We start from the raw sequence: 24,615 nt of genomic DNA, 5'->3' as shown, positions 1-24,615 counted from the left end.
CAGCCCGCCGATGTTGAAGCAAAAGGTTACCAAAAAAACAGACAAACAAGGGTAGTGGGTTATGTGTGTTTGTGTGTGTATGTGCGCGTGTGTGTGTGTGTATCAGAGACACTATTGCATTTCACACACTTGTGGCAGAAGAATATGCTTAGTGGGGTTATAGAAAAGAAAACAACGTTAAAACATCCTGTATAACAGTACTACTACTTGAATGCCTCCGTTTGTGACTGAAATTTTTATTTCATTTTATTTTTATTTTTTGTTTTGTTCTGTGAAGGTATGCTATATGTGCGCCTCTGTAAATATTCCCTCTGCGTGCTCTGAGGAATAGTTCCCTGGTACTGTAATTTGCATTAAATAAAGAGTAGGTTAGCCTGGAAATGATAACGCAGTCGAACGCGGCCTCTTCCTTCAGTCTATCTTCATACTGCTGTTTCCTGCAACGAGCACCAGGGGGCAGTAAACTATTATTTTAAACTAGAGAGACTGCCGTTGATGGACGTCATAGCGGCAAACGGACCACTTTCAGGTGAGTTTATTTGGCTTTTCGTGACGAGGCGAATTAAACACTGACACATAACATTACTTTTGTGCGGAAAATGATCAATCTATTTCCTTAGGTGTGTATTCACAGATCCTACACAAATACAACTTGGATATGAACACACTCAAACGTAATCTTGTTAACCTTTAATGACTTTAAGTTACAGTATACAAGTAGATCAACATGCCCTTAAATCAAACGAACAAATTAAGAATAAATTAAGAAGCGGGGAGAAACACATACACAGACACTCTTAAGGTAATGACCTACTCACTAATTACTAAAGAAAATTTAGATCCTGAATAAAACAAAAAACGTATGTGTGGAAGATTCATTCAAAATCTTTCAGACAAAATCTCAGAACTTAGATGTGAAAAACCCAAAGGTCATTGCACTTTTTCATGCAGGCTAAGCGAAGGCGCATGTTTCTAAACCTGTGTTTAGGTTCACTGGTCATCACTATTCATATAATGGAAGACGAATGGCATGTAAACATAACTACAAAATACACTTCAGTCACTGAAACAAACTGAAGATCGTATATCCATTGGCGTTCGTTTATTCAACTGATATCGCTTAAGAATACGGCCGCGATAAAGTTATTCTGTTTACCAGTTCTATCCAAAAGGTATGCTCTAACTCTTCGGAACTGAATGAACGCTCAGAGCACAGCGTCGTCAGTGGGGTCCCCCCCCCGGGGGTCCCTGGGTCCGCCGGGGGGCCCCCCTGAGCCGGGTCCGGGGGTCTGGACCTGGGGCCCCCCTGAGCCGGGTCCGGGGGTCTGGACCTGGGGCCCCCCTGAGCCTGGTCCGGGAGTCTGGACCTGGGGCCCCCCTGAGCCGGGTCCGGGGGTCTGGACCTGGGGCCCCCCTGAGCCGGGTCCGGGGGTCTGGACCTGGGGCCCCCCTGAGCCGGGTCCGGGGGTCTGGACGGGGGCCGGATGGCGGGGACCCCCTGTGGCCCCGTTGATGACTACCTGGGCTGCGGCCAGGTGTCTCCGCTGTCTGTCCCGCACTGGGGGGGGTGAGACAGAGGGGGGGTGAGACAGAGGGACGGTGAGGACTCGTACTCAGACCACCAGCCGGTCCTATGACGGGGTCTTGGGGACCTCTGTCCTGTCTCTCAGACCGGCCCCTAGGGCCCTCCCAGCCCCCAAGGAACCAGGGACCCCCAATAAACCTTATGAGATTATTTTATTTTGTGTCGACTCTGTGACGCGTCTGAGCATTCAGAAAAGCGTGAAATGAATCTAATGTACTATAGTTCTTATTATTGTGCTCCTGAAGGGTTCCTCGCTGAGACTGGGGGGGCTCTAGAGGTCCGGGGGGGGGGGGTTAGGACCTGGAGCTTTAGAGACTGGGTCTGGGTCAGTGGTGGATTTAATGATTTGTTTCCGTGACCCAGTTCGCATGAGTCAGTTCGCCAAGAGGAGTCGTTCGTTCGTTCGTTCGTTCGTTCAGTCGAGTGTCCGGTAGCACTGAGTCTGACTCAGCTGAGAACCGTGCAATGGCGTGCATTCAGTCGGACTCAGTGCTACCGGAAACGCGACTGAACTGGGAGGAGTCGTTCGCGAATCGTTTGTTCGTTCAGCCTGGTTTCCGGTAGCGGTAAATCGCATTATGGAATGCACGCCATTGCACGGTTCTCAGCTGAGTCAGTCAGACTCAGTGGAGTCAGTGCTACCGGAAACTTGTTCGTTCGTTCAGTCGAGTTTCCGGTGAATCGAATGGTGATGAGACGAACAAAAGAAAGGAACCGGTTCGGTTAGTTTCGAACCGGTTCGGTTCGTTCCCCTAAAGACTTGTTCATTCGAACCGGTTCGTTCGCCAACGAGTCAACACTAGTCTGGGTGAGGGCTGTTCAAACACAAACCAGGATCACTGGTCAGGCCCCAGTGAAAGGCCCCGTGGGGAACCTGTGTGCTGGGTGAGGAGGGGGGGTTTGAGTCGGGACCTTTCTGTCTGACGCTGATCCTCTGGACCTCCGGGATCAGGAAGCTGAACACCAACGCCGACACCAGCTCCTCAGCCTGCTGCTCGCTGTGGCTGACGCACACACAAACACACGCACACGCACACACATTGACATAGAAACACACACACATGCACACACACACACATATATTATTGATTTATTACTATTATTTGTCCTGCTCACAAAGTCCCAGACCAGCGAAAGACCAATGGTCCCAGTCAGACCAGTGACAGATCACTGGTTTCAGACAAGAGACAGACCAGCGACAGACCGCTGGTCCCAGACCAGCGACAGACCGACCAGCGACAGACCGCTGGTCCCAGACCAGCGACAGACCGACCAGCGACAGACCAACCAGCGACAGACCGCTGGTCCCAGACCAGAGACAGACCGACCAGCGACAGACCGCTGGTCCCAGACCAGCGACAGACCGACCAGCGACAGACCGCTGGTCCCAGACCAGCGACAGACCGACCAGCGACAGACCGCTGGTCCCAGACCAGCGACAGACCGACCAGCGACAGACCGCTGGTCCCAGACCAGCGACAGACCGACCAGCGACAGACCACTGGTCCCAGACCAGCGACAGACCGACCAGCGACAGACCGACCAGCGACAGACCGCTGGTCCCAGACCAGTGACAGGCCGCTGGTCCCAGACCAGCGACAGACCGACCAGCGACAGACCGCTGGTCCCAGACCAGCGACAGACCGACCAGCGACAGACCGCTGGTCCCAGACCAGTGACAGACCGACCAGCGTCAGACCGACCAGCGTCAGACGGCGGTCTGGGACCAGCGGTGGCCGTACCTCTCCTCCAGGGCGTGGGCCACGTCGTTGACCTCGCGGGCCATCCTCTGCACCTCGTCCCGCGCCTGCTGCCCCGCCGTGCTCTCCACCACTCCCAGGATGATGTCCTCCAGGTACAGCTCCACCGTGGCCTGCTGCACCTGCACCACCTGCAGACAGGAGACACCGTCACCCACCTGCACCACCTGTAGACAGGAGACACCCCAAACCACCTGCACCACCTGCAGACAGGAGACAGCCCAAACCACCTGCACCACCTGCAGACAGGAGACACCCTAAAGCACCTGCACCACCTGCAGACAGGAGACACCGTCACCCTGGGACCTGCACCACCTGCAGACAGGAGACACCCTAAAGCACCTGCACCACCTGCAGAGAAGTGGCACCATCACCCTGGGAGCAGGTGATGCAGGCGTTCCTGCGACAGGCTGACAGACGGACAGACAGACAGACAGACAGACAGGCAGACAGACAGACAGACAGACTCCGAGACGAAGGAGCACCGTCTCATCGTGGCCGTCCGAGGCGACGGTGCTCTGCCCCACCTGCCGGAAGATCTCGTCCTGCTCCCGCCGCCGCCGCTCCTCCACCTGCCTCCGCCCGCTCTCCTCCGCCTCCCGCAGACGCCGCTCCCTCTCGGCCAATAGCGCCATGGCGTGGATCCGGCGCTCCTCCTGCAGACGAATCAGCTCCTTGGCCAGGGAGTCCAGCAGCTCCACCAGCTCCGCCCCCACCAGGCCGTCCCGGGACGCCGCCGCCTCCGCCTCCTGCAGCGGGCGGAGCAGCGGGTCGTCACTCGGTTGGTGCATTCTGGATTGTGTAGCTCTGTGTATATCGGTGTGGTGTCTCTTCTGGTTGTGTATGTCTATGGCCTGCTGTCTCTCTATGTGTGTATGTCTATGTGTAACGGCGTGGGGTCTGGCCTGCTGTCTCTCTATGTGTGTATGTCTATGTATAACGGCGTGGGGTCTGGCCTGCTGTCTCTCTATGTGTGTATGTCTATGTGTAACGGCGTGGGGTCTGGCCTGCTTGCTCTGCTGGTCCCTCTGGCTCTGCTGGCCCAGCACCAGGGCGGTTTGGGTCCTCAGCAGCCTCTGCTCCTCCCCCAGCAGGGCGTGGGTGGTCCTCACCTCCTGGATCAGGGCCAGGTTCTTCTCCTTACCCGCAAACATCTGGAGGAGCAGCAGACACCCAGAGGAACACGAGTCACTGCTGGAGTGGAGACAGCGTCGGGACAGACAGACAGACAGACAGACAGACAGACAGACAGGCAGACAGACAGACAGACAGACAGACAGACAGACAGACAGACAGACAGACAGACAGACAGACAGACAGACAGACAGACAGACAGACAGACGGTCAGACAGACGGTCAGACAGACAGACAGACAGACAGACAGACAGACAGACAGACAGACAGGCACTCAGACAGACGGACAGACAGACAGACAGACAGCCAGACAGCCAGCCAGACAGACAGCCAGACAGACAGCCAGACAGACAAACAGACAGACAGATTGACGGGGGGTCAATGAGACAGACGGACGGACCTGGTACTGGATGCTTCTTCCTCTCAGTAGTTTCTGCAGGACGATGGCGGCCACCTCCCTCTCCTCCTCCCCCTGGTGGAGGACAGAGGAATCAACTCAGAGGACACTTCCTCTTCCTGTATATCTGAAGCTGCGCTCTGGGTGTGGCCTGACCTCGGGGGGCGGGTCTACGCTGGGGGTGGGCGGGCGCTGGGGGGCGGGTCTCTCCTTCTTCACCAGGAAGCGCAGCGGCTTAATGACCTCCACGCGGTCCTTCTCTGCCCTCAGGGCCTGCAGGGGGACGACATCACACATCAACCGGCCAGAGGGGACGGGCCGCCGGGCGGGGGGGCAGGTTCAGGGGCTCAGGGTCTTACTCCCGTCGACCAGCTTGTGAGTTCGAACCCGAATGGAAGCTACCTCGTGGGTCTGCGTCAGCTCCATCTCCCTGCGCTCGGCGCGCCCCACGAAGCCCCTGCTGGCCCTGGGTCCGGGGGCCTGGATCCTGGGCTCCAGGACGGAGGCCGGGAGGGACGCCTCCAGCTCCAGCAGCCCTGGGGGTCAGAGGGAGGGGTCAGGGGAAGCCACAGGGTCACCCAGACCCCCTCCGGTCACACACACACCCCCCTCAGACCTCGGTAGTTGACTGAGACCTCGGTACCAAGGCCGCCTTAATGCACGGGCTTACCTGGGCTGAAGCCCCAGGGCCTACGACGATCAGGGGGCCTATCATGAGCTGCATTTTTACTTACTGTTAGAAAGCACTTTTACTGGCCCATGATAGGCCCCCCGATCGGCATGTGCCCAAGACAATGAGATTTTTTGTTTGGGACTTGCCACTTTACACCATAGCCACAGTCGTCTCACCCCCCCACCCCCGTCAGGATATCTCCACATATGTGTCCCCCCCCCCCGTCCCCCCATAATTTAAACATCTTCATTGTAAGATCCCCTCTCAGGGGGCCTACGAAACCTCTCAGCCCCAGGGCCCAATGGGAGGTTAATGCGGGCCTGCTCGGTAGGTGACTCAGACCTCGGTAGGTGACTCAGACCTTGGTAGGTGACTCAGACCGTGGTAGGTGACTCAGACCGTGGTAGGTGACTCAGACCTCGGTAGGTGACTCAGACCTCGGTAGGTGACTCAGACCGTGGTAGGTGACTCAGACCTTGGTAGGTGACTCAGACCGTGGTAGGTGACTCAGACCGTGGTAGGTGACCCAGACCGTGGTAGGTGACTCAGACCTCGGTAGGTGACTCAGACCGTGGTAGGTGACTCAGACCTCGGTAGGTGACTCAGACCTCGGTAGGTGACTCAGACCTCGGTAGGTGACTCAGACCGTGGTAGGTGACTCAGACCTCGGTAGGTGACTCAGACCTCGGTAGGTGACTCAGACCTCGGTAGGTGACTCAGACCGTGGTAGGGACTCAGACCTCGGTAGGTGACTCAGACCGTGGTAGGTGACTCAGACCTCGGTAGGTGACTCAGACCTCGGTAGGTGACTCAGACCGTGGTAGGTGACTCAGACCTCGGTAGGTGACTCAGACCGTGGTAGGGACTCAGACCTCGGTAGGTGACTCAGACCGTGGTAGGTGACTCAGACCGTGGTAGGGGACTCAGACCGTGGTAGGTGACTCAGACCTCGGTAGGTGACTCAGACCTCGGTAGGTGACGCAGACCTCGGTAGGTGACTCAGACCTCGGTAGGTGACTCAGACCGTGGTAGGTGACTCAGACCTTGGTAGGTGACTCAGACCGTGGTAGGTGACTCAGACCGTGGTAGGTGACCCAGACCGTGGTAGGTGACTCAGACCTCGGTAGGTGACTCAGACCGTGGTAGGTGACTCAGACCTCGGTAGGTGACTCAGACCTCGGTAGGTTACTCAGACCTCGGTAGGTGACTCAGACCTCGGTAGGTGACTCAGACCTCGGTAGGTGACTCAGACCTCGGTAGGTGACTCAGACCGTGGTAGGGACTCAGACCTCGGTAGGTGACTCAGACCGTGGTAGGTGACTCAGACCTCGGTAGGTGACTCAGACCTCGGTAGGTGACTCAGACCGTGGTAGGTGACTCAGACCTCGGTAGGTGACTCAGACCGTGGTAGGGACTCAGACCTCGGTAGGTGACTCAGACCGTGGTAGGTGACTCAGACCGTGGTAGGGGACTCAGACCGTGGTAGGTGACTCAGACCTCGGTAGGTGACTCAGACCTCGGTAGGTGACGCAGACCTCGGTAGGTGACTCAGACCTCGGTAGGTGACTCAGACCTCGGTAGGTGACTCAGACCGTGGTAGGTGACTCAGACCGTGGTAGGGGACTCAGACCGTGGTAGGTGACTCAGACCGTGGTAGGGGACTCAGACCGTGGTAGGTGACTCAGACCGTGGTAGGTGACTCAGACCTCGGTAGGTGACTCAGACCGTGGTAGGTGACTCAGACCGTTGTAGGGGACTCAGACCGTGGTAGGGGACTCAGACCGTGGTAGGGGACTCAGACCGTGGTAGGTGACTCAGACCTCGGTAGGTGACTCAGACCTCGGTAGGTGACGCAGACCTCGGTAGGTGACTCAGACCTCGGTAGGTGACTCAGACCTCGGTAGGTGACTCAGACCTCGGTAGGTGACTCAGACCGTGGTAGGGGACTCAGACCGTGGTAGGTGACTCAGACCGTGGTAGGGGACTCAGACCGTGGTAGGTGACTCAGACCGTGGTAGGTGACTCAGACCTCGGTAGGTGACTCAGACCGTGGTAGGTGACTCAGACCGTTGTAGGGGACTCAGACCGTGGTAGGGGACTCAGACCGTGGTAGGTGACTCAGACCGTGGTAGGTGACTCAGACCTCGGTAGGTGACTCAGACCGTTGTAGGGGACTCAGACCGCGGTAGGGGACTCAGACCGCGGTAGGGACTCAGACCTTGGTAGGTGTCCAGGAAGCGGCTGCTGACCCCCCCGACGCTCCGGCTGTGGACGCGGTCGGGGACGGAGCCGCCGCGGGTCAGGGGGGCGTAGGCCTGGGAGGCGTGGTCCGTGTGGTCGCGGACGACGTCCCGGCGCTCCAGCCGCCCCTCCACGTTGGCGCGCTTCGCCGTCAGCTTCCTCAGCGCTGACAGGAACAACAATAGGAACAGGGAGGGAGGGCGTAAACGAGAGGCCAGAGAGGCGGGCCCTCCCCCCCCGCACTGCGAGGTGCTCACAGAGGATGTAGTCGCCGTGGATCTGCCGGAGCTTGCTCTCCTTGTGGCTCTGGTGCCGGGTGAGGTTGAGGTCCTGGCGCTGGGCGGTGGCCTGGGTCTGTTCCTGGGCTCTCTGGTGGAGCAGGTCCCTCAGGGCGGCCAGACGGGCCTCCTGCAGCCTGGACAGCAGCACAGACACAGACAGACACAGACACAGACACACAGACACAGACACAGACACAGACACAGACACAGACACACAGACAGACACACAGACACAGACACACAGACACACAGACCGACACACAGACACACAGACACAGACACAGACAGACAGACACAGACAGACACACAGACACACACAGACACACAGACCCAGACACACAGACACAGACACACACACACACACACAGACACACACAGACACAGACAGACACACAGACACAGACACACAGACACAGACAGACACAGACACAGACACACAGACACACAGACAGACACACAGACAGACAGACACAGACACACAGACAGACACAGACACACAGACACACAGACAGACCCAGACCCAGACCCAGACAGACACAGACACACACACAGACAGACCCAGACCCAGACCCAGACAGACACAGGGGTCAGTGGGACAGCCGTATGAAATGCTCCAGGGTAGATCTGAGGGTGGCCGATGACCTTATAAGGGAAGGTTGGAGCCTTCCTACTCGTCGCTCTCTCTGTTATTTAGCGCGCAATGAAACGGTTCGATTCGTTTTGTAGAGCTTTCCGTAGAATAGTATCGATGATCTGCTTCCACTTGCTTTTCACATGTTACGTCCTGGCACTTAATGTACCTACTTATTGTGTGTTGTACGTCCTTGCACTTATAGTACTTAGCATGGTGTAGCATCTTAGCTACATCCTATCCATCTCTGTTGTATACGGGGAGTGGGTTAACCTAGGGATGGTTGGTGCTTGGCACTTGGTTCTGTGAACATCCTCACTGGACCCACAGAGATGTATTGTTGTTTCTCTTCTGCTGACTAATGTACTAATCGTAGGTCACTTTGGACAGAAGGGTCTGCTGAATGTCCTTGATGTAAACGTGAAGGTAAACGTTGGGTGGGGAGGCTGGTGGCGGGGGCTGACCGTTGGATCTCCCCCTCCCTGAAGGCCCACTCCCGGGTCTCCATGGCCTCCATCATGGCCCTCCGGCGCTCCAGCTGCTCCAGGTCCTCCACGGGGGGCAGGCCCGCCTCCCACAGCCGCCTGGCCCGCGCCCGCTCGATCATCTCCACCTCCGCCAGGCCGGCGGGCAGGCCTCCACCTGGGCCGAGCAGAGGGTGGAGCAGAGGGGGGAGCAGAGGGTGGAGGAGAGGGGGGAGCAGAGGGTGGAGCAGAGGTGGAGCAGAGGTGGAGCAGAGGGTGGAGCAGAGGGTGGAGCAGAGAGGTGAAGCAGAGGGGTGGAGGAGAGGGGCGGTGTTAAGGCCTCTCACACGGTGAGGCCCCACAGCAGTAGACAGTGAGCGTGTGTGTGGGGGGGGGGTACGACAACAATAATACATGTTACACCGCAGTGTTGAGGAATACTCGATTCTGATTGGTCGATAGCGTTCTCACCGTTAACACTAAAACAATGTGCTTGATGTTTGTGTTGCGATGAAACTACCATGAAGTTAGAGACGGGGTGACTAATATCTAGTCTTTGTTGGCAGCTGTGGTATCAGGGTGACATCCTGTGGAAACTAATGGATAGTAGGGGTGAGGCATCAGCCTGCCCCCCCCCCGCGTGCTGTGCTGCGGATCACTCATTCTAGCAATATGCTCGTACATTTTTCCACAAACGGCTCATTATAATTAGCAATATGCAGAATGCTAATGATGGGTGCGTGGGATGGTTGACATCAGGCCTGATCCTGTTTCATCAGAACCAGCTACTGAAACTCAAACCAGTCGTGGTCCCTTGGAGACTTTTTACTATAATATTAAGGCCTATAAATATTAAGACTCAGCAAGAACATTATTTTTTGATAGCTTTACTGTTTGTTTTGTTCATTTAATTGAGTTCATTAAAGTCGTTATAAAACAAATATCCATGCTTAGGTGGTTTATAACCTTGGCTCACAAATTTAAATGACCTCCTCATCTTAACGTTACGTTAACTATCATCTAAAAAAATATTCAGAATGTGGTTAAATGTCTGCTTTCTAAATTTTAGAAAGCATGGTGACTCCTAAAGTCACCACCCGAAATTCTAATCTTCGATCATATGGGCAAATCATGTATGACATTCCCCGAAAACAAAAAAACTTCGGTGAGAGCGCCTTTAAAGGTTTTGCAGCCACATCCTGGTATAAACTGCAGAGTCACCTTAAATTAAGCTGCATTCTCAAAATGAAACAGTTTAAAACACGGATAAAGGACTATTTGAGTACTAAATGCATACGTGCTAATGTATCTATATATTAGAGCTGTCAAGCGATTAAAATATTTAATCGTGATTAATCGCATTAATGTCATAGTTAACTCACGATTCCTGGTAAAATAAACTAAAAAAGAAATGATTTGATAGATTCATGAAGTAAATAATGAATTGTACTCAAGTGATCCAGGATTGGTAGGTGAAAATGAAACAGTTTAAAACACGGATAAAGGACTATTTGAGTACTAAATGCATACGTGCTAATGTATGTATATAATAGAGCTGTCAAGCGATTAAAATATTTAATCGTGATTAATCGCATTAATGTCATAGTTAACTCACGATTAATCGCAAATTATTTTTCTATGCTAAATATACCTTGATTTTTTTGTCCCATAATTCTTCTCATTTTAATTCTCTAATCAACATGGTGAAGTGCATCGGCTTGCCTTGTGCAAATGATTTTTTATTGATAACAACATTGGCATATACTGATCAAAACAGGACGATACAAAAAAAGAGCCTATAGTGCAATTAAACGACTGCTTTGAACAAATGTCATTTGAACATAGCAGTCAGGCTACTGCTTCTCTGTTTTGAGCCAAAGAAAAAAAAAAAACTTTATTTTTTTTTGTTTTTAAATAAAATAATTGCGTTAATCGCGCGATAATTTTTTTAACACCGTTAAAATCGGTTTGCGTTAACGCCGTTAACAACGCGTTTAACTGACAGCTCTAGTATATATATTTTAATGTATATTTTATGTGGAACTGTATGCTGCTGTCGTGGCCAGAACTCCCTTCTGAAAGAGAAACTGACTCTCAACCGGTTATTCCTGGTAAAATAAACTAAAAAAGAAATGATTTGATAGATTCATGAAGTAAATAATGAATTGTACTCAAGTGATCCAGGAGACATCAGGCCTGTTTCTGCTTATCCAAACCAGGGGCTGACCCTCAACCACCCCCCCCCCTTCCCTTCACACCATGTGACCTGGTCTAAGATGGCCGCCCGCCTCGTACCCCAGGTCAGAGAGGCCAGCAGCAGTAGCTCAGGGTGGGCCGTCCCGGGTCGAACCACGTACTCCGGGCTGTAGGGGTCCGTCTGGGCCTCGCTGTCTCTGTAGTCCGTCTGGACCCCCACGGTGCGATGGTACGGTCCGGTCGGGGCATTCTGCTGGACCCTGGAGAGGGAAGGAAAGAGTCTCAGGACCAGGACCCCAGAGACCAGACCCCTAGGACCCCAGAGCCTAGACCCCCAGGACCCCAGAGACCAGACCCCCAGGACCAGACCCCCAGACCCCAGGACCTGGTAGGACGTGGCTCCCACCAGGTGGGTGTGTGACGTGTGGGACTCACGGGAGCTGCGCCAGGAGCAGGTCCGGGGGCGGGGGGCGGTCGAAGGCGATGAGGGGTCTTCAGGCAGGAGGAAGACAGAGAGGAGATTAGTAGGTGAATCCTCAGGTAAGGATGAGGGGGTGAATCCTCAGGTAAGGATGATGGGATGAGGGGGTGAATTCTCAGGTAGTCATCTCTTCTGATTCATTTGTTTAATGAAAAAAAAAGATTTAGAAACCGAAGGCCTTACCAGGAAAAAAAAAGAGTTGTGAATCGCGCTGTGAGGGTTATTTTAGTGTGATGAGTCAAGAGTGTAATCAATCTTAACCACCCGCGCTATCTAAATTAACATGTGAACAATGACGTCATAGTTCGGGTTTAAACCACCGTGTGGAGAACTTCCATCTGTCCGCTGCGTTCACATCGCAGTCCGTCTCTCTGAGCCAAGACCTGCTCCCCGGAGCGACTCTGTCACCAGCAGGGAAAATAGAGAAGAAAACTGAAAAAACGTATGCATAATAAATAAAAACGATATGTATAATTATTTTATATATAGGCTCTAGCCTATAGGCAATATAAATATATTTTATATAGCCTATATATTTTGTATTGTATAATAATGATAACTTATTAATAATAATAATAATAATAATAATAATTATAATTATAATTATTATAATAATAATTATTATTATTATATGTTATATATAAATAGATATAGATACACACACACCCACACGTCGCACACGCAAACACATTCGACCCAATACTCGTGCATCAAGCCTTGCTGCGTTACCCGTCCAGGGCTTGCTCTGTGTGTCGGTGCCGCTCCATGGCTCCGGGCCAGCGGCGGTCCATGGAGGGCGGCACCGGGTCCACGGCGCTCAGCTGGAGGGCGAACCGCGGGTTGGAGCTGAACATGGAGTCAAAGTCCTGCACTCTCCTCTGAACCACACCGAGAGGACGAACGGAAAGGTTTGTTAAGACCATGTCTCACTCTGGGTTAACAACATGAGGCTGCAGTTCATAACAACTTCCCCTAAAAATGCCCTAGTGCGCTCAGTGGCTGAGAGTCTGTTTGCATAGGAGGAGGTCTGAGGAGGTCTGAAGCCCCACTTATCCTCAGTTGGGCTTCTCTAAAGCGGATCGACTCTGCGGTGGTTTGGAGGAACGTACCAGGCGGTCCGCAGACGCGTAGGCCTTGAAGCTGGACCGGGCGTGGTCCGCCTCCCCGGACACAGTGTGCACCGGGTCTGAGGGGGGAGAGGGTGAGGAGTGAGAGCGTGAGGAGCAACGGGTGGTCTGAGGGGGTGAGAGCGTGAGGAGCACAGAGGACTGGTGAAGGTGAGGGGATGACGACACACGTACCGTATAAGTAGTCATAGGCGCGCTGCGGTCTGAAGCCTTTAGCGCTCCGGTGTTTGACCGACGCGGTGCGGGTCACAGATAAACTCATGGCGTAATGAACCCCCAGCTGTCGAGACGTGTGTCGTAGTGTCGGAGTTGTGGTGTAAACAGACAGGTGTGTGTATCGGTTGTGTCTCAGGTTGTATCCGTTGGCTTCTTAGGAGGTTGTGTCGCGGTCACCATGGGGACGGCCCACGGACGCGCGGCGCGGGGTTTTGAACCCACTGTGTGGCACACGTCCGGACCGCGAGGGGGCGGACGACTTCGGTGTTGCCAGATTGGGACAGATTTCCCTGCGGCTGAGCCAATCATTCAGAGGGTATTGTTGGAATAAATAATTCAGCTCTTCATCAAGGTTCAAAATCACACAATGTTTACGGCAAAGTTTAGTGATTTCAAACGAAACGAAACACTGCTCTCTGACTCCCTCACTCCCTCACTCATAACAACAGAATATCGTCTTTTCAATTATAAAATATCTCAGTCAGAACACCTTATGGTGTCCAGAATATGACAGGTTAAAGAGCATTATGAGTTACTCCAGTCCTGGGTCAGGTTCGTGCCGGCCATATGGGCAGGTGGAGCAGCGAACTAGGCTACTTGCAAAATAATGCAAAATCCTCCGTAAATCATGGCTCCAAGTCTATTTTTAATTATGTGAATTTCACGTTAACTACCTATCTATGGCTTTCCGACTATTTTTGGTCTGTTGATTTTGGAAAAATGTTGGATGATGGTGGCGATTCTAGTTGAGTTTATCGTGTCATGCAATGTGGGGCAGGACAGCTCAGCGACCGCGTTCCTCCGTATGGTTTATCGCATAGCCCTGCAGGCTGAAATAACAATTGCAATCCGCGCTAAAAGACGCCTATGGTCGTAAAGTAGTCTGCCTCATGTAGAACTGTTGTCGTTTTAACACAAATTATTCCGTGCATATCTTTCGTCGTTTCTATATCAGATGCAGATATGGCGAGTGGTGTTGCACCTGTGATTAACAATGTTGAGTTTCTGTTAAATTAATAAATGTTATTTGAGAGGTTACAATTGGAAGATAGAAAATAAGTTAGAAGTTAGAAATCAAACAACTTGGCCCAGACAGACCGGACATAAACATTATCCAACAAACGAAGGATAGGGGGAAAACTTACCACAGAACTTTCTCCCAAGCATGACAAGAAATAATGTATTATAATAATTATTATTTCCCATGTCTACTTTTTCGAGCAAGTGTGTGCACAGGACAAGGGGATATATGGACCACGGTTGTGTGAGTGATGTGAAGTTATAATAATGTATAATTCAATATTATATATGTATATAATATATAGCCTACATGTTACAAAAACAAATTGTGGGTGTCATACGCCAGTAGTTTCTGCCCCTCTGAAATTGAGGGTCACTGCACGCTACTGTCCTGGGTAGAAGTCCAGGTCGTCAGCACTGACCTTTACAGGCCAAACAAACGCTGACTAGTATTGGGGCAGAATTGACGAAACGTGTATCTGTGATGGTTTCATCTTTTTTAATCTTCCATGGCAACACGAGCCCCATCGAGGCCTGGCAGCGTCACTGTGTGCTCTGTGGGAGTGCCCTGCATTACCGTGGGTTGAACATGGGTGACAGGGCATGTAGCAGTTCTGCAAACACAACAAAATAAATGTGTGTGTAGATCCAGCAGCAGCTATTAATACCTCAAGACTTTAGCTTTGACTGTTACGGGTGTATTCATATAGGAATGATGTCACTAAAGCTGTCGCTAAAAGGAAACTACGTCTCAGCCTGTCATTTTGTTTTGAGCTGTGGTTTAGAGTGGGAGGAAGAGAGGCTGCCCTTGATAACGATATTCTGGTTCTCAGCGTGAGGATGTGTGTGGCGTAGGAATTGATGTTTTTATTTAGACGGTTTGCTGTGTTCTCTGGGCTTGCACTTCTCTGGGTTTGTTTCCACGCGGGGAGGAGCCTTCGCCTTGGAGTCGGTTCACAGGCCTCAGGAGCCCCGGTTCAGTGGAAGATCTTCAGGGTTCACCACAGCGCAGAACAACAGACGGGATGGTACTAGAGGGCCGCGCAGTCTGCTCAGAGTAGAGTGAAGCCAGGTCCGTCTGTGAGGCAGGGTCCTGATGGCGTCCCACCCTGAGAGGGGGGTGGTCCCGGCGTTCCTCTGCACCCTGTGTATCCTCAGAGTGGTCACACTCCTCCTTGTCTCCGGAGCGCTCAGCATGGAAGGTGGGAAGTCTTTGGAATCCTTTTCTTTATCCCTTTGGGGACCTTGCTGTCAGTAGAACGGGTGGCGTGGAGGGTTTGAGGTGTTGGTGACTCGGGACTTTCCGATGACCTCGTTGTGGTTATGAATCTGTTCTGAACGCCGTACATGTTTGTGAAGTGGTGGAACGTATTGGTAGTGGTGTACAGAGTGTGTTTCTGGAGTAGAAAGTGGCGTTGGAAAGGTTATGATGCAATAATGCATGTGTTCCTGCGCTGTGGGCCGGTTGAATGTGTCTCACTCTTTTAGGGGGATAGGTTTTCTTCTGAAGGGTAAATATAGCGCAGTACGTTCACTAACTTTTTCCAAAGCTAAACACTCATCTACTCCACAAACCGAAGGGTCCTAACGCATAGCGCTTTTTATTGTAATCATCAACACTGTCAATAATATTTAATATATAATCTGCTTTTAAATGTAGCATCACAACGCTTTTCTCATAGGCACTCATTCCCTTGATTAAGCACTGCTTTGAGCTACATTAACCATAGCTTCCAGGAGCTAAACACAAGCCTGTGAAGTCTATCACTTCCACTACAATCAATATAAGTGAAAGCCACGGTAAATATTACGTCTTAAACCATGTGGCCTCGGATTTAGGAAGCACGGTTCATTTAATGTGAACATTAAATGAAGTAGATAAATGATGCTGTGCGTGTTAAAGGCCCTTCTCTGTTTAAGTTACCAAAATAAATTGGTGATTTGGTAACTAGCTTACGTATTATGTCGTGCACATTATACATATTACGTAATCAGTTATGATATAAAGATAAAAAAAAATACAAATAATGAATAATGAGGCTAAATTAATTTCTTAATTTCTTAATAATTTCTAAATTATTTACTCAAAATTTGCTTCATCTAACTTATTTGATGGTGATTCTATATAAATGCAGACCGTATTTTTGTATTTGATGTGTTTTTGTTAGGTATTAATTTAACATCCGTGTTTTACTTCATCCAGAGAGCAGACATGAGGTAGTGATGGAGCTCCAGGGAGCGAACGTCAGCCTGACCTGCTCCAACAAGACGTGGTCAGAGCTGTTCTACGTGATCTGGAGGATCGCCGCGGGCCATAGTACGTGTGAGATCAAGCAGGACAACGAGGGAGATAACCTTAACACGTGCAAAGGAGGCGTGGCCCTCCTCAACACGTCCAGCGGTCAGCCCTACCTCCTCATCCCCCACTTCTCTCCCCGTCACGAGGGGCTGTACCAGTGTGAGGCCTCCTACGTGGGCATTGGAGACTACCGCAACATCAACCTGGTCCTGTCTGGTAGGAGTCACAGCCCAGCCCTCAGGGAGCCCAAACAGTAACAACTGTTGAATTAACGGCAACACAATTAGTCAACTTCAACACATTATCTAATTATTATTAGACCATTCATTAACCTTTAGTTGACTCAGTCAATGCCAGCTTCTGCATTAAATAGCGTTAATTAAGGGTTTTATGATTGTACCCTCATTGTTAATGTTGGGTATGTTTGTATTTTAACAATTCTCGCATTCGATTCTTTGAGTGGCGGGGGTAAAAAAATAACGGTCACATGCTTGTTTAACAGAAAAACGTTTATTCAATCGCAAGCCGCCTGATCGTCTCCATGGTTACGCCTGGCGGAGAAAAACTCAAACCCGGGTCCGGACTATCAGGAAGAAAGATAATCCCGTCTGCCTTCTCAGGCAGCATGTGAGCGTTCAGCACAGGTTGAGTTTCCCCCAGAGTTGAAAAGCGTCTCACTAGATGTGGAGGAGGTCTCTGTATGACCAGAAGGCCGTGTCTGACAGGAAGGAGACGTCATTCGCTAGTCTACCAGCATAGCCACTGGACTGTAGCAAGCGTTGCTCAACCTACCCAGCATACATCTAGGTGGACACGCCCATTTGTGATGTCACTAAAATACAGGAAAGGGCCGGTTTTCAAACGGCTTGTAACGGCTCAGCACACCCCCGCCTGGTGGCGTACACACTTTGGATCGCTTTTGTAAGAACAAACTCTAGTCGTTTGCCGGTCAGCCCCGGTTCAGGTGGTAAATGGACATTCTGCTTTTTGGAAAGGGAATCAAGCCTCAGTCCCAGTCCCTGTGGGCTGGTATTCAACTCATCTCTCTGTGTGTTCTGCCCCCCCCCCCCCCAGTGCCCCCCCGTGTGAGGGCCTGGCTGGAGTGGACTGGCGCGAGCCGTGTGGCCGTGTGCGTGGCGGAAGACGGGAAGCCCGTGGCCACGCTGTCCTGGAGGAACACCGGGAACCTCACCGCCAACACCACCACGACGCAGGGACCCCCGGGAGCCTCGGTCACCGTCAGGAGCACGCTGGAGCTCCCAGGAGACGGAGCGGGTTGGGAGGGGGTCCGCTGCGTGGTCGCCCACCCGTCCTTGGAGACAGAGGTCACCATGAGGCCGGCGGACTCAGGATGGGGGGGTAGGCCTGCTTCACTCATCCTTTAACCTCTGCATTAACATTAAGGGCCCTATGATGCAGCCAGCGCAATCGACTTCCTACACTGGCGCATGCGTCGTTGCTAGTTTACAACTGGCGCAGAGCGTTCTTTTTCCTCCTGCGCCACACGTCGGTAAATTAGGGATTGATCTTGCGCCCCAAGGGGCGGTTCGGCGAAAGGAGGAAGCGTGCTCTGGCGCAAACGTTCCCTGGTGATGTTTTGCAGTTTCAGAAAACAATTCCGCAACAAACCAGGAAATACCTGGTTTAAAGTCAGTGGCGCGTTGCTCAGATGCTATTTTAAGGGCGCATGCATAATGTTGCTTGTGCTCCTCGCACATACACTTTGCTTCTCTCATCTACCTAGCCACACATTCTTGGTAAATTATTTGGGAAAGAACAGCTGATACAGCGGTAATAAGTTTTACTTTTAAATCAATGCATCTGCAAACACCGTACAGCAAACACATATTTTCTTCACACAGACATCGTATACAAGCCCATAACTTTTAGGATTGATGAGTATTTGATCGTGAGAAAACATTGTTTTACCATGAGTGAGTGTTAAAAAGAATGAATGAATGCCGGCGCGCATGTGTGTGTATTGGTTAAAGAATTAATAACAAAACTAAACACCTAACGCATAATACAGTCCATGGCAATGTTTATTAACGGGGGGACACATGCATATTAGGAACACAAATCAATAACGATAATGCATACAATACGATGTTTGTTAATGTATGGCGTATAGCATTAAATAGAACCACAGTTACCGCATATCATATGTGTGTTAAGTTTTCTTTGCTGAAATTTATTTGAGGACTCAGTATTTGTGAAGTTGTGGGAGAAAACGCTATTCCCTGTGTGAATTAGGCCATATTATTTGGCCATAAACTGAGCCGTTTGAAGTTTGAAATTCATGTGGTCATGCATCTGCATCATCGGAGACTGCAGACGCGCTGTCAAAATATCAACTCGTCAGTCTCAAATGCGCTCATGGCTTTTAAAGGGGATGGGAGCTGGCACTCTCATTGGTTTATTGCACGTTACGCCCAAACCACACCTACGGGTAATTAGGCTACTTCAGACCAACCCTTTTTAGATTTGTGCCAGGCGCAAAGGTAATTTATCCGTGGGTAAAATAGCAAACACGCCATAGAACCGCCCACAGAGCTACTTGCGTTTGGCACTTCTCACTTGCGTTTCAGACCGTTAAAATAGGGCCCCTGGTCGTTTACCAGAGGCTTTTATCCAAAGCAACAAATGAGTACATTAGTCAGAAGAAGGAGAAACAACAATATATCGCTGTCGGTACAGTAAGGATGTTCATAGAACCAAGTGCCGAGCACTAACAATCGCTAGGTCAAGCCATTCCCCGTAAACAATAGAGATAGCTAGCGCGAGATGCTACACAATGCTAAGTACTGTTTTTAAGTGACAGGACGTCCAACGTACAATACGTGTGTATGGGGGGTGTCTCTCCACAGGCCTACATATTTTTTTATGAGATGTATCTTTTTATCAAACTGAGTATGAATCATATGTCTATAATAATGAACCCTTGTTGATCACATGTTTATAATAATGAACCCTTGATGATCATATGTTTATAATAATGAAACCTTGTTTATATGGAATCAGGGGTCAGATCATGATTCGGTTTCGGTTCAACAGTAAAATCACGGATATGGCAGCAGGTGGCTGCCACATCCTCACTCAATCTAGTGATGAGTAGGAGGTGATAGTGAGCCTGTTTTGTGATGAGTAGGAGGTGATAGTGAACCTGTTTAGTGACGAGTAGGCCCTATCTTTCGTTTTAAAAACCTTTTACGTGGAAATACTTTTGAATGAGCAATTTAAGACAATGATGAGTATGGAAGTAAATCTGTCTCATCGGATTTTGAAAATAAAAAGCCATTGAATTTTAAGCACTGAATATTTATGTATTGAATCATCTATCTGGATTTTTTGCCTTTGAATTTAACTCTAAATGTTCAACAAATCATTTTCACCTTTATGATAAAAAAATTAGATCATATTTTCAACATTAACATTTTTTACTTAAAAATATTAAACTTCCCCAAATTCAACATGCCAAAGTCAGCTGCAAAATTCAATGTATGAAATTCAGCGTTAACATCCAGAGACCCAAGGAAGAGCGATCGATCGATCCTAGATGCTAGATCGCGGTCAAAAACCTAACGTGTGCATTATAAAATAAATAAAACATTAGATCCCCCCCCCCCCCCTCACCTTGTTATTAAATGTGTTTAATAAATACATTTGATTATTTCATAAGCTTTTTACAGACCCATACAATGGATCAGGCTTTTAGTAAGGTCTCTCCCCATGAAAACCTACAGGCAGTGTTTAATGACGTTGATTTACCTTGGAGCATTTCCTAGGCTACTGTGTAAAATGCTGTTTAGAATTAATGTTTGTATCGAGAAAGAAAAACCCATCATCACAGCCGTTGCCATGCCTTCCCGCAGTAGAGACAGGTATCCAACGAGTGGCTCACCTGTTCCCGCTCGCTCTCCTTGCTCGACCGCGATCTAGCATCTAGGACCGATTGCTCTTCCTTGGGTCCTCGGATGTTAACACTGAATTTCATACATTGAAATTTGCAGCTGACTTTGGCATGTTGAATTTGGGGACGTTGAAAATACTTTGTTGTATTTTTTAACGCTGAATATTTGTTTTTTTAATATTTTAACATTGAAAAATAAAGGTGAAAATTATTTGTTGAACATTTCAGAGGCAAAAAATCATGATACGTTATTTCAATGCATAGATATTCAGTGTTTAATATTCAATGGCTTTTGATTTTCAAAATCCGATGAGACAGATGCCTCCAAAGATGAGAACATTATTAAAATAAAAATAATTCCAAGCATATATTAATAAAGTATCAAGTTTCGCCGTGGTGTCCACGTTTACAGCCTGGTGAAATAGCCAGGATCTGAGATTCCATCGACAGTACCAGCTCAACTCGCCTCGACTTTTTTTTGCGTTTCGATGGCCAAAAGAAGGTACCTGGTACCTGGTACTTTAAGGCTGAGTCCGATTTCATTGCTCATATGCCGCGTTTCCACTGCAGGGTGCGGAACGGTTCGGTTCGCCTCAGTCCGGGAGGGAGGGGGCGGTATAGCCCAGCTCAGTTCCGAGGTCGCGTTTCCACCGCCGACAGGACCCTTTAAGGTAGGCCGGATGTCGATCGCCGCGGCAGCTACGTAAACATCGTAAACAACGTCTTCCTCCCCAAGAATGCAGACGAACGTCTCCACCTCCTTGTTCGCCCTGCAGTGGAAACGCGGCAATATGCCGCGTTTCCACTGCAGGGTGCGGAACGGAGCGGTTCGCAAAGGTGCGGTACGGGTTGCGTTTCCACCGCCAAAAGTGGGCGTGACCCGGACTTAGCTGTACCCGTTTTGGCCTCGTTTTCAGTACTCCTCCGTTGGGGTATTGAAAACGAGACTAGACGCCTGAAAGGGTCCCGGGAAATTCTAGCTACACTACCCCCTCCGTTGATTGGACGACAGAATCATCACTTCCGGGCGACGTGGGGATAAAAACAAACAAACAGTAGCCTCGAGGTATTATTCTTTACAATTAACATGTCGCGTAAAACGCTTGCTTGGGCGAACAAGGAGGTGGAGACGTTCGTCTGCATTCTTGGGGAGGAAGACGTTGTTTACGATGTTTACGTAGCTGCCGCGGCGATCGACATCCGGCCTACCTTAAAGGGTACTGTCGGCGGTGGAAACGCGACCTCGGAACTGAGCTGGGCTATACCGCCCCCTCCCTACCGCACCTTTGCGAACCGATCCGTTCCGCACCCTGCAGTGGAAACGCGGCATAAGTCTCACCCCCCTGTCGAGGTTCCAAGAGAGCTTACCTCATACTTTTGTGTGACGTAAACAGACTGCTGGCCACTGATTGGCCAGAGTGACGCCACTGGACGAATAATGATGAGCACGACGTCCAAGCCTGAAACCCGACTTCCGGCCGGCACCCGATAACCGGTCTCTTTAAACACTAGCATCAGCGTTCAGTCAACAATAGTGTTTGATTATCGAACATGGCAGGTTCAGCGCGCAAGGACACGCCGTGGAACGTGACAGAGGTGGAGACGCTCCTGTATGGCAAGCCGAATTGTCATTTATTAACTAAGATTGACTATCCGGAATTAACATTGTAGATATCAACAACTTCTTTCTGACTAGTCGTAATTACATTTTGAATAGTTGGAATTTTAATTCAAGATATCTGTAACGTCATTTTGCCTGGTCAAAACTCAAATTCAAGATATCTGTAATTAGATTTTGACTAGGCGAAATGAAAGTTACAGATATAAGATATCTCTAATCTGAATTGAGGTGAATTAAAGATATCTTGAACTGGAATTATGACTAGTCAGAATCAAATTGTAGATATCTCAAACTGGAATTACAGATATCTACAATTCAGTTGCAGATATCCGTAATTCACATAGTGGATATCCGCAACTGAATTGTAGATATCTGCAATGAGAAACCCCATAGACATGAATGGCGAAAATGACGTCATTTCTCCTAGGAGGAATGTCTTTGTGGATATCTGAAACGACAATTGTGGATAGGAGGAATGTAGTTGCGGATATCCGAAATGTTAGTTTCGACTAGGCGAAACTGAATTGCAGATATCTGCAACACATATCCAGTCTAGCGACTTTATGTCAAATCGCCTTGCCATACTCCTGTGGGTGACACTGTCTGTTAAATGTGTCGCGTGGTCGCGAAGGTTTCCCAGTTCCCAGTGTGCTACGACGACCCGCTCACTTTGAAGAGGTACTTTCTAGACGGAACCAAACCAAGTCGTGCCACGCTATGTCGTGGCGAGCTGAGCTGGTACTGAGGGGCATAAGTGGTCCATCCTCAGACATCGTAGTCCCGCCCATCACGCCCCCCTCACAGAGACGAGCCCAAGTCGTTACTCTCGGCACCGGCTGGGGCCGATGCCATGTAAGTCCTGATGATCCTCCTTCACATCCCTCCTCGATCTCAGGACGTGTTCCATCGAGGTCAAGGAGTCGAGCTTGTAAAGGAGACAGGACGTCATGTTTCTGAGTACCCTACCAACCCAAGCGTTGCATCTCTGTTGTCATAGCGGGGAGGGGCCTCTGGGTGGTGCTGCTGCTGAGCGCTGTGACGGTCCTCGCTACGCTGGGAGCGCTGTACGTCAGTCGGAACCACCTGACTGCACTCAGGTACCAGGGTTCATGTCCAATCAGAGGGCGGGTCGGGCTGGGGCCGACGCCATTATGACCACTGATTTCTCGGCTATTTTAAAGGCGCTGCTGGCGGTCAGTCTGCAGGTCGAGCCCAGAGGCCCCGCCCCTAGAGGCCCCGCCCCCAGAGGTAAGTTAAAATGAGATACATGTATGTATTAACAAATATGTATTGCATATGTATTGTGTATATTACATACACATAGATATATTTATATATATATAGAGGTGTTACGTGTATATATATATATATATATGTATATACACATATATCTGTCTATACAGTATATATGGATACATGTGTATATTTCTATCTAAGGGTTTGTGTCTCTCTTTGCTCTCAGTCTGTCCTCGTCGATGACCTCCAGCCCTACGCCTGTTATCATCAGAGAGTCAACCCCCTATACCTCTCATCTGCAGATCTGTTGAAATGAAACACACACACACACACACACACACACACACACACACACACACACACACACACACACACACACACACACACACACACACACACACACACACACACAAACACACATATAGAAATGACTCGCTCAGTGTGGGTTGAATATGAAACCTAAGGAACACCACATTCATTTTCTATTCAAATGACTGTCGTTGTCACTTGCGGCAAGTGTAATTTAATGTTAAGTAAGTGGAACTAACAAAAATTATTTCTGATATGAATATTGACATTCTGTAGGAAAAACCTATCAAAATGAAAATGTTAAATGCGTCAATTTGTATTAATCACGTTAAAACAAGATTGCGTTAACGCGTAATTAACGCGGTGACTTGCCCAGCCCTATTATATTTATATAGACATAAACACCTATATATATTAATAAAGATATATATAATATACACTATATATATATATATATATATATATATATATATATATATATATGTGTGTGTGTGTGTGTGTGTGTGTGTGTGTGTGTGTGTGTGTGCGTGTGTTTGTGTATATATATATATACTGTATATATATGTGTATATGTAAATACATATGTTTATATATAGATGTGTGTTTGTGTATATATCTATTATATATGTGTATATATATATATATATACAAACACACACAGACACACACATATACACACACACAAACACACGTGCACACACAACCCACGCGCACAAACAGCTTATCTCTCCCTCTGTGTTTCCGGGCCTCTGTAACGTGCACTGTAACGTGCACTGTAGAGTAAGTCAGCCCACTTGGATAGGTTAGGCTACGTGTGCAGTAGACTGCAGACAACAGGACGTGGAATAGTTCTACAAACTACTGAAACTACTTGAAGGCTGTGCAACAATGTCCGAAAGACTACTGGAGGACAACAACTCTGGATAAAAATGATAAAGAAAATGATAAAATGTTATTTTGTAGGACTTTCAAATGGTAATGGACTTATCATAATGCATATCAAATCATGCATTGGAATAGCCCCTTAACCCTTA

General features: G+C 49.5%; 2 protein-coding genes across 3 annotated transcripts; one reads left to right on the top strand and one right to left on the bottom strand.

The window, feature by feature from the left end:
* Positions 1 to 1,205: 1,205 nt before the first annotated feature.
* On the bottom strand, positions 1,206 to 13,415 carry cfap91 (cilia and flagella associated protein 91). Its single transcript, XM_056580290.1, has 17 exons — positions 13,145 to 13,415; positions 12,953 to 13,029; positions 12,573 to 12,721; positions 12,164 to 12,244; positions 11,798 to 11,854; positions 11,462 to 11,622; positions 9,167 to 9,344; positions 8,048 to 8,205; positions 7,768 to 7,956; positions 5,279 to 5,412; positions 5,033 to 5,149; positions 4,880 to 4,951; positions 4,338 to 4,499; positions 3,873 to 4,091; positions 3,328 to 3,476; positions 2,498 to 2,589; positions 1,206 to 1,558 (listed from the first exon to the last, which is right to left on the bottom strand). The coding sequence occupies exons 1-17, from the start codon at positions 13,230 to 13,232 to the stop codon at positions 1,206 to 1,208; spliced, it is 2,436 nt and encodes an 811-aa protein (XP_056436265.1). The 5' UTR covers positions 13,233 to 13,415.
* On the top strand, positions 12,561 to 24,015 carry si:ch211-214p13.9 (cell surface glycoprotein CD200 receptor 1). 2 transcript variants are annotated; one of them, XM_056579381.1, is made up of 6 exons: positions 12,561 to 12,751; positions 16,410 to 16,721; positions 17,580 to 17,864; positions 23,034 to 23,133; positions 23,218 to 23,284; positions 23,499 to 24,015. In XM_056579381.1, the coding sequence occupies exons 2-6, from the start codon at positions 16,430 to 16,432 to the stop codon at positions 23,586 to 23,588; spliced, it is 834 nt and encodes a 277-aa protein (XP_056435356.1). In that variant the 5' UTR covers positions 12,561 to 12,751; positions 16,410 to 16,429; the 3' UTR covers positions 23,589 to 24,015. The 2 variants fall into 2 exon arrangements, with proteins under 2 accessions (XP_056435356.1, XP_056435355.1); XM_056579380.1 differs by lacking the exon at positions 12,561 to 12,751 and adding an exon at positions 14,534 to 15,408.
* The last annotated feature ends 600 nt before the right edge of the window (positions 24,016 to 24,615 follow it).

Source organism: Gadus chalcogrammus, chromosome 20 (assembly GCF_026213295.1).
Source record: "Gadus chalcogrammus isolate NIFS_2021 chromosome 20, NIFS_Gcha_1.0, whole genome shotgun sequence".
Lineage (NCBI taxonomy): Eukaryota > Metazoa > Chordata > Actinopteri > Gadiformes > Gadidae > Gadus > Gadus chalcogrammus.
This window is presented reverse-complemented; position numbering and strand designations above follow the sequence as displayed.